This window comes from Eucalyptus grandis, chromosome 6 (assembly GCF_016545825.1).
Source record: "Eucalyptus grandis isolate ANBG69807.140 chromosome 6, ASM1654582v1, whole genome shotgun sequence".
NCBI lineage: Eukaryota > Viridiplantae > Streptophyta > Magnoliopsida > Myrtales > Myrtaceae > Eucalyptus > Eucalyptus grandis.
In genome coordinates, this window is record NC_052617.1 from 3,597,707 (window position 1) to 3,609,953 (window position 12,247).

The window sequence follows — 12,247 nt, forward strand, 5'->3', positions numbered from 1 at the left end:
ATGGCGTCTCAAGAAGACGAAGCCGCCATAGCGAAGCTCGAGTCGGCATGCAAGGACCTGAAGGCCCTCCTCCAGAGATCGGCGGACCTGGACCGGAACATGGAGAAGATGGACAGGCGGTTCGACCTCATCGACCAGTCCCTGTCCCTGGCGTCCCGCCGCGTCGCCCCCTTGCAGTCCATGGCTATGGCCAACAAGGCCCTCGACACCCGGATCAACCGCGCCGTCACCCCGGCCCTCTCCCTCCTCCACAGCTTCCGCCTCTTCGAGTCCCTCCAAGCTGACATCTTTGATCTCTCCGCCAGGCTCTCGGGCGAGGTGGGGCCGTCCCCGAACCGGCTCAGGAGGCTCCTTGAGTACGTCGACTGCGTTGACCGGCTCAAAGCCGCTGTGAGCTCCATCAGCGAGGAGGGCGAGCCGGCCATCCAGAAGCTCCAGGAGGTGGTGGAGTTCCTGAGCCGGACCAAGGCGACCGACAACTTCAGGACACACCGGCTGAGGGAGACGCTCGTCACGCTCAAGGCGCTGTACGAGACGGAGGTCGACGCGATGCGGTTCGAAGGGTTGCTCGACGAGGCCTTGCTCCAGTTGCAGGACGAGTATGAAGGGTTGTTGCAGCAGCTGAAGCACGAGAACGTCGGGGAGGCGCAGGAGGGCGGCGACGGCGAGTTTGCGGTGTTGGAGCTGGGGTCGGAGCAGGAGGTGGAGGTCCTGAGGAGGATATCGGAGACGTTGGCGGCGAATGACTGCCTGGACATTTGCATCGATATCTTCGTCAAGGTAAGAAGTGATACACGAATACCTAGCGAATTCTTTGCGAACTTCGTATATGACGAAGCGATGAGCTGCATCGATATCTTCAGAGATTCATCTCGTTTTCGTTTCCTTCTTGTACTAATCTTACATTTTATGCTGATTCCACATTTATTCGATGACACAAAGCGTATCACATAGGTCATTGCGTAACAAATTAAAACGAAGTCTTACAATTTATGTTAGCCATCTCTTAATAGACATCACGATTGTGTCTTGATTGCACTAGTTGCTCTATTAAGCCTGGATAACATAATTGTATTGATCATCATAATCTATAATTCAACTTTGCTTCGCAATGTGATCTTTGGCAGGTGAGATACAGGAGAGCAGCGAAGGCACTGATGCGCCTCAACCCGGAGTACCTCAGGACGTACACGCCGGAAGAGATCGACGAGATGGAGTGGGAGAGCTTGGAGACGGCCATTACCCTGTGGATCCAGCACTTCGAGCTCGCGCTCAAGACCGTCCTCGTCTCCGAGAAGAGGCTGTGCAACCAGGTCCTGGGCAACCTCGTGGACGGCCTGGTCTGGCCCGAGTGCTTCGTCAAGATCGCCGACAAGATCATGGCCGTCTTCTTCCGCTTCGGTGAGGGCGCCGCCCGTAGCAAGAAGGAGCCCCAGAAGCTCTTCAAGCTCCTCGACATATTTGACTCCCTCGAGAAACTCAAGGCTGAGTTCATCCAAGTAAGTATTGCGTACACTCATTCTGTTTGGAACTTTGATATGAATATTAGGTTTTGTGATTGATTCTGTCAATTATTTTTTTGTCCAGATCTTTGAGGGCGACTCTGGATCCGACATCTGCACCCGCTTCAGAGAACTCGAGAAGCTGCTCGTCGCCGCCTCGAGCAAGGTGTTCTGGGAGTTCGGCCTCCAGATCGAGGGCAACTCCGACGGCCTCCCTCCGCCGCAGGACGGCTCGGTGCCGAAGCTCGTGAGGTACGCCATCAACTACCTCAAGTACCTCGTCGCCGAGACATACAGCGTTCCCATGTCGAAGGTGCTGCAGACGGAGCAGGTGTGGAAGGCGGGCATCCTGTCGAAGCCCGAGTCGGAGGAGGACCTGCTCCGGGACGCCGTCTCCAACGTCATGGAGGCGCTGCAGCGGAACGTGGAGTCCAAGCGGGGGCGGTACAAGGACAAGATACTCCCGCACGTGTTCGCCATGAACACCTACTGGTACATCTACATGAGGACGAGGAACACAGAGCTCGGGAGGCTCCTCGGCGAGCAGTACATGAGGAAGCAATACAAGGTGGTGGCCGAGGAGTCGGCCTATCTGTATCAGAAGCAGGCGTGGGGATCCCTGGTGCGCCTCCTGGAGGCCAAGGCCGACGACCCGAGCAGCAAGGCCAGGGCCAACGCGAGGATGGAGGCGTTCCTGAATGGCTTGGAGGAGGCGTCGCAGAAGCACCGGAGTTCGTACGCCATCCCGGACGCCGACCTGAGGGAGCAGATCAAGGAGGCCACGGTGAAGCTGGTGGTGCCTGCGTACGCCGAGTCCGTGAGCGCGTGCGGCTCCGCCTTGAAGGTGGGCTCGTGCCCGAGCGCCGAGTCGATCCAGGAGCTGCTGAGTCAGGTGTTTGACGGCGGCGACAGAGAAGGTGACGGGAAGAAGACAAGGCGTCGGGGGGGCTCGAGGGGTGGCGGGAGCGGCGGCGGCGCTGTTGATGGGGACGGGAGGGACTTTCGACGGTCCAGATCGGATGTTAGTGATCTGTTGATCTAGTCGGACTCAGCCGCTAAGCGAGGAAAGAGAGTGAAATGCAGGTATTACCCTTTTGTTGTGGCAGGTAAAAATGTGGTTTTATCTCATTAATTTGTTGATAAATTGGAGGCAAGATTCGCCTTTGTGCGTGTGTTAGAATTAGAACTTTAGAGGCAAAGAAAAGGTTCAAAGAGAGTTTGTATAAATACAACCGTATACGTATCTACTACGTATCATCACATGCTCACAAAAGCAATGAAAGCATCCAAATATACCCCTTTCACTTTTTAATGCGTACCTTTAATCCTAAAGTTGACACTTTCAACAGATTTTTTTTTTTTTTTTTACATCCAGCTGAATGTTATTTTAAAAACACGTTCTCAATTTAGATCAATCATAGCAAAAGATATTAAAAAATTACACACAATTGAAAGGAGAAGACAATATTGACAATCAATGGAGTAATCCATAATCATAAAGAATCAAAAAGCGTCAAATTGAATATTTCTTGCAAAAATTCGATACATATATATTATTTGAACTTAGCTTAGTCAAGATGACTTATATGCTAATTAATAATTCACAATTTTATGATATGTAAAATGAAGTGATTGGTAAAAGAAAAGTTAATAGTACTACTCATGTATTCTTATGACATAATGGAAGAAGGATTTATACAATTTGAGGATCAAATTGTCCAAAAAAGAAGAAGAAGAACGGGGAAAGATATCGCGCAATTCGAGTTTCCGTTGTCCCAAACAGAGTTGCGATGCGTGGACACGACAAGCTTGTGGGCATCGTTACGGTACGATGCTGCCGGCTGTTCCACACCGCTACGCGACGGCGTTAACCTTGACGTGTCGTCCGCGAAGTAAAAAGGAAAAAAAGAAAAAATCCCCCCCTATCCAATCCCGCACGCACGGTGAATCGTACCGAAAAAGGATCATCTGGGAATCTACCGAGCAGTCGCGATCAGCCCAACCAGCGCCACCGCGGTATTTCTCTCTCCCGATTTTCCCGAGAAAGTTCGCAGCTTTTCCCCAGAAAATCCTCGGCAGCTCCGTCTAATCGCGCGAAATCTCCACCGCCCACGACACGACCGACACCCCACCAGAGCTTTTCGCAAGATGGAACCCGACTTCGTCCCGACGACGTCGTTCGTGGACTTCCCGGAGGACGTCCAGCTCTGCATCCTGTCGTTCCTGACGCCGCCCGAGATCGCCAACTTCTCCTGCACCTCGAAGCGCTTCGTCGCGCTCTGCAGGAGCGACGCCAAGCTCTGGCACGCCCTGTGCGACCGGCGGTGGGGATCGAAGACCCAAATCCGGAAATGGGGCGACGGCAAGATATGCTACCGGCTCCTCTACAAGACCCTCAGCGAGTGGGAGAGCCTCATCGGCTTCTGGCGGCGCAGCGGCCAGAGATCCACCTCCGCCGCGGCCGCCGCCTCCGCCGCGCCGCCGCCGCCGCCGCTTGTCGTCTTCGATTGGGGCCCCTCGTTCGTCGCCGGTTCCAGGGTCTCCCCCTCCCAGGACGGCACCTACGGCGTGGTGAAGTCGCCGTTTTTGTGGATGTCGCTTTCCCCCGGCGGGGAACCCGTGAATTTCGTCGACCCGGATGGTAAAGGTGGCGAATTCGGCGCTAATTATTCCGTCGATTCGATCGGGAAGACCGATTTGATCCCGGTGGATGTGAATTTCATGGGGTGTACGCATTTGGTGGTGGAGGAGAACATGGGGCTCGGGGGCAATTCGCACAGGAATGGGTTTCGGAGGAGCTCGAGCTCGGCGAACTTGTGTAGCGATGAGGAGGAGGCCAGTGGCGGCGAGAATGGGACTTTCGGGAGCTTACCGGATCGGTATATGTCGGAGATGTATCAGCACTTTGCGAACCGGACGAGCCCCGGCGGGAGCAGCGCATCGAGAAGGCAGAAGAAGAGGGAGAAGGAGAGGCAGGGGAAGAGAAGATGGGAGCCCGAGCATTTCGTGAAAATAGTAGATTGCTCTCCCACTCCTTCTCGGCCTTTGCAGGGGCTATGGAAGGTGATTCGATCTATTCTTTCTGATCTTAACCTTCTTATCTGGATCGGTGCATCTGCATTTATCAGTTAAATTAGTTGTCTTACATGGAGAGGTTGGAGCTGCTTTCTTTGTTCTGATCATAGCATTGAAATTGTGAGTTCATTTACTAGTTTAGAATGGGCAATTTGGTGATAGGCTCAAGATGATTCGAATTTCAGTTTGAAGAAAGGTTGGATCTTTTGTGCTAAATGCTGAGTTTATATGCTTTTTGGCTGTTTGGGATTTTCAGTACACTTGATTAGTCTTCCCTTGGTATATCCAAGCAATTCATGCTTTGGGCTGAGCGCACTGCATTATTTGTTGAAGAGGTCAAAATGGATTAAAAAAGTTTGACTCCTAACCAGCCCGTTGCGATCAAACAATTTATGTCGATGATGCAAATACTACATATTTGCTCTTATGCCAATCGACAACTGTAGTTATATGTTGATGCTGCCTGATTATAGTAGTTCTCAAAATGGCTGTTGTTGTTCAGTCAGTGTAATGCTTCTGAGAAGTTTAACTTGAACTGGGTATTAAGACATTACGATTTAAAGACAGTTTATGCCAATGATTTTTCAAGAGATGCCTTGTGGTGACACTTCACTACTTATGCCAAGAAAGATGGGTAGGGATTGGTTGATGAGTATTTGGATTATGAAATCAAATCATGAGGGAGGGTCCATTGCCAATGCATTGTGATTGTAAATTCTGTTACATGAATCCTTCCTCTGTTCACTCCTCTGGTGAATTAGTTTACATATAAACAATGGTGTCAACTTGGTGCCTCATTCTGGCTATTAACTTATGCTCAGTTGAAATTATTTGAGGCTTTCATTTGATAAATGTGGATTGACAGTGCTTTTCAGAAAGTCAGGACATTGTGTGTTTGCGAATTTAGTGTACTCCTTTCAGTTCCAACATACTCAAAAGAACAAGAACGAACTATGACATCGTATGCTGTAAATTTATTATTTATGTGGGGGTTGGCTTAAATATGTTTGAGCTCTCCTTGATATCTGAAGCTCTTTCTTGCCCGTCATCACAGGGAATCGGTGACTGCACGAAACTGGAATTCTATCTTGTCACTTACGATGAAATTGGGGGAATTGCCTGCCGAAGGGTTGGGGAACCAGCAGACCGTTTTTCTGGTTGTGCCCCAGTTTTTTGGACATCGAAAGCAACGTTTATTGAGCCACCTTTTTCTCAAGAGGAGATGATCATGTACGACAGTCGCATGCTCCTTCACCCCATTGATGAAGAAAATTCTATGTTCGGGGAGCTTCCAATGGAAAATGAGCCGGTCACTCGCATCCTGTACATAAATTCAAGTTATGACTTGCTAATTCCTGATTTAGCTGGGACTACAGCAACTGACAGGCGTAACGAGGGAAGGATCTGGCAGTATAGAGACGGTACATTTGGGTTCGGGTTTCTTCGGGACAATTTTATTATAGACCTGAAGCACATAGCCCCAAATGGTTGTCTTCTTCACTAGGTTAAGCTTTGTGATAATTGATTTGGTCTTCTGGATTCATTCTGTACATATTAGAATCTTAGGAAAGAAGAGCCATATATCCAGTATGGCACTGGTGTCATGTTCTTTCACTTTAGACCTGCGGCTCCACCTTGTAGGCCGCTTTGTAACATAGTTTATCGTTGAAATGATGGCATCCGTTCCAAAGTTTTATTGAATTCTGGCGATTCTTCTTTTGACCCATTTCTCTTACCTCGATTTCCTCTTCCCAACCCCCCTCGTATGCCTGCCCAACTGCTTTACTATTCAGGATCTGTCAGGGGAGTTTACAATAAGCTGATAAAGTTTATCTCGCTAAAACACTGTTACCATGGATGATGTAAGGTGATATACCCTTATTCCTGGAAGCTAATCCAACTTCCCCAAATAATAGTGGGGACTCTGGCTTTCTCGACCATAGGGAAGGTAGGCCTTTGCTGTTCCGCTCTTTCGATTTGATGTGTTAAAATTAGATTGAAGTAGCTTGTTTATCATGGCGCTCGTGTAGAATGGATGGTTGCAGTTGCAGATTCTTTGCTAGAGATCATTGCAGAAATTTCTCATAGAATTCAATATATTTTCAGCAGTAGGGGCATACATATGCAAGTCATCTGAGATCTGATTATGCAACTATAAGTGTAAGCGGGCATGTTCTAACGAGTGTCCAGTGGTAAAAAAGGAAGCCGAAATTACAAGAAACGGTGACCAACACCTTTCGAGTTGAACAAAATGGATACATGAAGCCTTTCAGACCACAAAAACTACAGTCTTGACCGGTAAGGAAGGAGAGTGCAAGAGGGAGAAAATAACATAGTATAGCAGATGCTGCTTATTATGTCTCACACAGCAATTTCTCTAGTTGCAACTTTCTCGTTTCCTGCATGGTCTCCCTCAAGCTGGCTGAGGTTGCCCTTCTCTCTGATGAGTTGTGCATGGTGGTGTTTGCAGAAGAGTTTGCCTTCATGCGCAATGTAGTTCGACGGACTTATTGTGCAACCACCGTGGGTGCATTTGAAGCAGCTTTTGTGGTACGGAGTTCCATTCACACTCACCTGTATCAAGAATTTGTTGTGGCAATTTTAGAAGATTTCCAAATATTGAAATCATTCAAAGTCCTTAATCTGTTTATGCTTGTTCTGTGTTGGCTATATAATTCTGAGAATCAGAATGGTTGAGTAGGTACCTTCTCAGTTGGGTATACGGTATTCTTGCAACCGAAGCATTTCTCTCTCGTTCCGGCAAACATGCCCGAGACTTTAGCCGCAGCAGGTTTCTGTTTGAGCAGCTTTAGATTAAGACTCATGATGCTCGTTAGGAATTATCGGACAAGAAAGGAGAGGAACACTTGGTCATGGAAAATTACCTCGCTGCCCAAAGGTCTTTCTGGTTTGACAATTTTCGGGATACCTGAGAGAACAATAATTCAGTTGAGAGAGATCCAAATTAATGTTGGATGGGAGAGGAACTCAGATAAATTCTGACCTTCAAAGCTTTTCTCAAGGCTGCCAGTTCTCTTGAAAATTTGATCGAAGTGTGGCCTGCAGTAGAGAACTCCTTCAAAGGAATTGTAGTTCGAAAGCTGCAAGGTCGAATCTAGTTATCAGAATGATACGAAGTACATCAAGCTACTTGTGAAAATGCAAGCTATTCATGTTGGAAGTTGTAGTAGATAGCCACAGTGCCAGTTTGGAGAAACCAAGATTCAGATTTGTTGCGTTTTCGGCAGTGGGATATGTGTGATTTGAAGCTCGACGGTAATTGTTTAGGTTAGCACGGATCGAGTCGGTTCAAAATACATTCCGTGTTGACTAAAATGTTCTGCTTGGCAAAGGCAAACGACTTTCAAATACCAGATCTTTCAATCATTAACTAACAAGATCAGATCAATGCTTGACCGTCTCAGCATTGGAGGAGAAACTAAGCATCTCTGTTCATTGTAATGCAGATTCAGTGAATGTCTCGTTTCTGCGCCGACATGATCCCAATGACATCGAGAGCAACATCAGAACAGACCATGCATCGAAAAGAATGAACGTGACCCGATGGATCGGATCTCGTATCAACACACGACTCTCGAAACAGAGTGGCAACAAGATCTTACCTTGAGGGTGCCCTTGCAGTGGTGACACCGGAAGCAGGCCTTGTGGTAAATGCGGTTGTCGGCGGTCAACTTGTCGACCAGGTACACCGTCTTGTCGCACGCCATGCACTTCTGGGTCGTCCCCGCGAAAGCCATGACCCCCTCTATTGCTCTCGCCCCAACACTGCAGGAGTGAGCCTCTCTTGTGTCTGTGTGTGCCTCAAAATCAGTTGTGCGAAGCAGAAAGCAAATGAGGGTGCGGACGATAAGGCAAGAGAGAGGCAAAAAGAAAAGGGAAAGAAAGATGAGAGCCGGTTTGCAGGTTAATGGGGGGACCAGGAATTTTGATTTTTTGAAGCGACCAGCGGAAAGCAATCATTTATTTTTGAATTTCGAAGCACCCGCCTGCCATCTGGGCCCTTCCAAGTCATAATAAAAAGTGGCTTGCTTAGGCTTTAATCGGTGGGAACTCAATCTCAAGTATATAATCTGCAACGTCATGTGCACCACCATCATCATGGGCCCGTTTCTGACAATATTCCAACGAGCTCTTTAGCTAATGAACGGCTGTCCTGGCCAGTGAAGATGTTTATTAACGCGGGATCACTTAATATAAGCACGATGCGAGCCGCTTGGCACCTCACGGAGCGCATCGCGCGAACGTGTACAGTGGTTTTTGTGGCAGGATCTTATTCCACGTCTCTGGCCTGCGCACCTGTTCTGGCATATATGGATCGCGCGTACCACGATATGGAATCTTTAGTGCTTTGCATGTCGTCCGAAAAATCGCACATCGAACAGCGTCACGGACAAGATGATGATGCGCTTGGACTAGTCAACAGTTCGGTCATGGGTCTGTCTTGACAGTTGGTGATGGCTTTTTGACCATGCAAAGGGGGAAGAAACATGAGGTGCTGAGTGGGGCATGAGTGAGAGGAGATGCATTTTGGTTTCCCTCTTGTTGCCGGATCTGCAACCTTGCTTAAAATTTGAACGAGATGAGGACAAAAAGAATCCGTGGCATTTTCATTGGAGCGGTTGAGGGATTTGACGTTGGGCGGCCATTGTCATGGTCCCATGACAAGCTGTAGTTGTACATCAGATTTTTATCAAATTAAATGAATTGTCGGTTGATCATTTGGCTGATAAATTGCACTATATAAAGTTCACCAAACAACCTCTAAAAAACAGATTTTTTTAAATGAAAAAGGGTTAAAACTGAAGACAAAAGTTTAACGTCCTAAATCTATTATCCCTCTTTTATCACCTAATAGGACTTTAGATAAACTCTTTAAAAGTTAATGGAAAAAAACTGGTATCCCAGGTCCTCCTCAATCGATTTATGCCTCAGCCGTACTGACAATATGATGATCATTTGTTATATACCGAGCCCGCCCAGGCCCGTTCTGTCCCAAAGGGCGAATTGGTGGGCTTGGGTGACAGCCTTACATTGAAAGGCCCGGCCCACCGAGGTTTGGTCTAGTCCCAGTCCCGCTCCCACCTATGTATTTCAACCTACATGTCAAGTCAATCTCTCTCTCTCTCTCTCTCTCTCTCTCTCTCTCTCTCATTATCCACAGCTGTCTCCACTGACTTCTTGTGTGGAAATTCTAAATAAGAAATCCATCGAATGAAGGCCTGATTGAGGGACTGAAGCAAGGACTTTCAGTTCATCGATTTACCTTTTTAGATGTACTTTTTCTATAGATTAGTAACTTATTTAATCCACTTTCTTTTAGTACCTTTTTTGGCATGCCGATTAAGGATCGACTACCTTTGTATCTTCCAATTTCTTGTTTTTCAGCAAAATTGGAGAGACCGAAAGAGAGGCAAAAATATATAATGAGCGAGTGGATTGTGGACTTTTGTTTCTTTGAGTTTTTAATTGTTAATAAAGGAAAACAATTTTGACTGATTCGAAGTCAATTCTGCCTTTGAACCAACATGTTCAATTCGATTCCTATGTAGAATTGGCGGTGTTGGAAATTAGACCGAATTTGGTCTATTTCTATTCTTCTTTTTTAACTCATGAACCCATCTAGTTCTCCTTAAAATTTGCTTGGAATCAAATTCATTAAGCTGATTTCAACTTATTTCCCAATTCGAACCGGGACCGTTGCTCAATCCTATAAAGCCGGTGCATGCATGGCATATAATTTGACTCATATTAGGTCTAAAAAGCCGCACTCAAGCCTTCCATGACTTTAACAACACAAGGAGTCCTTAACATCTCCTAAATAAAATGTTAGGCCTTTAAGGTGGAGAACATATCTTTATGTGACGCTTACATGATCAATACGGTGTGATCGATCAATAACATTTCCTATCGATACGCATCTCTTTCCAGTTTATATTTTGATGAACTTGTTCCATCTCGTGTTTTTGGGGAGTATTACAAAAAAAGTCTCAAATATATTGCAATTGTACCAATTCAATTCTAAACTTTTTTTTTTTGCCAATTTAGTCCTAAACCTTTTACAATTATATCAGTTTAGTTCATCCAGCCAAAATTGATCTGTTGGTGCTGATGTGGACGTTGGCCGTCCGGTTAAAGCTGACATGGCAAGTTTAATTTTTTTTTTCAATTTTTTTTGAATTTTTGAATTATTTTTTCTTTTTTCTTTTTTTTCCTCCTTCTCTTTCCTCTAGCCCACTAGCGCCGGCCAAAGGCGAGGGCTAGCGAGGCTTGTCCTCACCGGCCACTAGTGAGGTCGACCCTCGCCTTGGATTTGGTGAGGGTCGACCTTGCTAGTGTCAACGAGCTTGGCTCTCGCCAGATCTAGCAGGGCCTCGCCTAGCGACGGTGAGATTGGTCTTACCAGCCCTTGCCTTTGGCCGAAAGGAGAAGGTGAAAAAAAAAAAAGAATTGAAAAATTCAAAAATATTAAAATTTTGAATATATATATATATATATATATATATATATATATATAAAAATCGCCACATCGACTTTCATTGGACGACCGGTGTCACAAAAGTCGTACCGACCAGGCTAATTTTGACTGGATGAACTAAATTGATATAATTATAAAAAGGTTTATAAATAAATTGATCAAGAAAATAAGTTTATGACTGAATTGACATAATTATAATAAGTTTATGATTTTTTTTTTGTAATTCACCCCATGTTTTTGACATGTGATGTTACCGCTCCATGAAGTAATTGTTTCAGCCACCTGAAAAGATTTGGCGATCGGATCGCACGTCACAAATTGAGCCAGTTCCCTTAAACAGGCCAAGCGGGCCCCATTGACCCAGCAAACTCATGACTACGATTGAGCCATATATGGGTTACGTTCGATCCTATTTTAGGGATAACCAGAAACCAAACCCGATACTGGACCACGAGCTTGAACTAGGAACTCAGTCACGTACTCTACGTATCTAATAAAAGATGATCCGTATCTAGATTCCAGTAGCTTAACGACTCATACCTAATCCAAATAAAATGGTTGGATTTTATGTTTGATTGCTGAAGGTGATCCTAATTGTGATATAGGACTGCACAAGCTACATAGCTTACATAGCCTCATATAATTAAAGAAAAAGACGTAACAAGAGATGTGTGCTAAGACCCAACAATCCAAATATGTGACGGATTTATACTCGGTACATATGTTGTGTTAAATAAATATGACATACCATCTACAATCTTGGGTTTGAAAAGTTGTTTAAAATGACTTGCTTCACGAACATCTAATATTGCATGCGCAATTTCGTTATTTTCTAAACAGATTTCCTTACCTATGATTACCCCATTCGATGGATTTGCTATAATGATGTGGAATTCAAAAGAATTTAACAGAAATTATATCCATCTGGGTGAATATAGTATGATATAACCTCATTTTTATATAAAAAGGATGGATGACATGTTGTTAGGGATATGCAAAACAGATTGCTCGAACTAGGAAACATTTAGATCGGAACAAACTAGCTGGTTTGATCTGACTCCCGAGAGCATCAATCTGGTCCCAGATTCCTAAAAGTAAAAGTGGTATTCGGGCGGTCTGATTCTCTGTTCTATTCCAAAGGGGACCTTGACCAATTGATTAAAATAATTAGCTT

At 45.8% G+C, this 12,247-nt stretch overlaps 3 protein-coding genes across 3 annotated transcripts; 2 read left to right on the top strand and 1 right to left on the bottom strand.

Moving 5' to 3' along the window:
- Window positions 1-2,544, top strand: LOC104451118 (exocyst complex component EXO70I). Its single transcript, XM_010065856.2, has 3 exons — window positions 1-780; window positions 1,128-1,499; window positions 1,588-2,544. Exons 1-3 carry the CDS (start codon window positions 1-3, stop codon window positions 2,542-2,544), a joined length of 2,109 nt encoding a protein of 702 aa, XP_010064158.2.
- A 917-nt stretch (window positions 2,545-3,461) lies between these two features.
- On the top strand, window positions 3,462-6,303 carry LOC104447791 (F-box protein At3g12350). Its single transcript, XM_010061506.3, has 2 exons — window positions 3,462-4,565; window positions 5,632-6,303. Exons 1-2 carry the CDS (start codon window positions 3,651-3,653, stop codon window positions 6,079-6,081), a joined length of 1,365 nt encoding a protein of 454 aa, XP_010059808.2. The 5' UTR covers window positions 3,462-3,650; the 3' UTR covers window positions 6,082-6,303.
- A 401-nt stretch (window positions 6,304-6,704) lies between these two features.
- On the bottom strand, window positions 6,705-8,525 carry LOC104447790 (LIM domain-containing protein WLIM1). The gene is made up of 5 exons (XM_010061505.3): window positions 8,201-8,525; window positions 7,582-7,678; window positions 7,463-7,506; window positions 7,283-7,372; window positions 6,705-7,151 (listed from the first exon to the last, which is right to left on the bottom strand). Exons 1-5 carry the CDS (start codon window positions 8,333-8,335, stop codon window positions 6,939-6,941), a joined length of 579 nt encoding a protein of 192 aa, XP_010059807.1. The 5' UTR covers window positions 8,336-8,525; the 3' UTR covers window positions 6,705-6,938.
- Window positions 8,526-12,247: the final 3,722 nt, after the last annotated feature.

Coding starts and splice junctions, on each gene's coding strand:
- LOC104451118 (XM_010065856.2), top strand. CDS start 1: ATGGCGTCTCAAGAAGACGAAGCCGCCATAGCGAAGCTCGAGTCGGCA. Junction 781..1,127: donor GCATCGATATCTTCGTCAAG/GTAAGAAGTGAT, acceptor GATCTTTGGCAG/GTGAGATACAGGAGAGCAGC. Junction 1,500..1,587: donor TCAAGGCTGAGTTCATCCAA/GTAAGTATTGCG, acceptor TTTTTTGTCCAG/ATCTTTGAGGGCGACTCTGG.
- LOC104447791 (XM_010061506.3), top strand. CDS start 3,651: ATGGAACCCGACTTCGTCCCGACGACGTCGTTCGTGGACTTCCCGGAG. Junction 4,566..5,631: donor CTTTGCAGGGGCTATGGAAG/GTGATTCGATCT, acceptor CCGTCATCACAG/GGAATCGGTGACTGCACGAA.
- LOC104447790 (XM_010061505.3), bottom strand. CDS start 8,335: ATGGCTTTCGCGGGGACGACCCAGAAGTGCATGGCGTGCGACAAGACG. Junction 7,679..8,200: donor ACTGCAAGGGCACCCTCAAG/GTAAGATCTTGT, acceptor TCGACCTTGCAG/CTTTCGAACTACAATTCCTT. Junction 7,152..7,282: donor CCGTATACCCAACTGAGAAG/GTACCTACTCAA, acceptor TTCTTGATACAG/GTGAGTGTGAATGGAACTCC.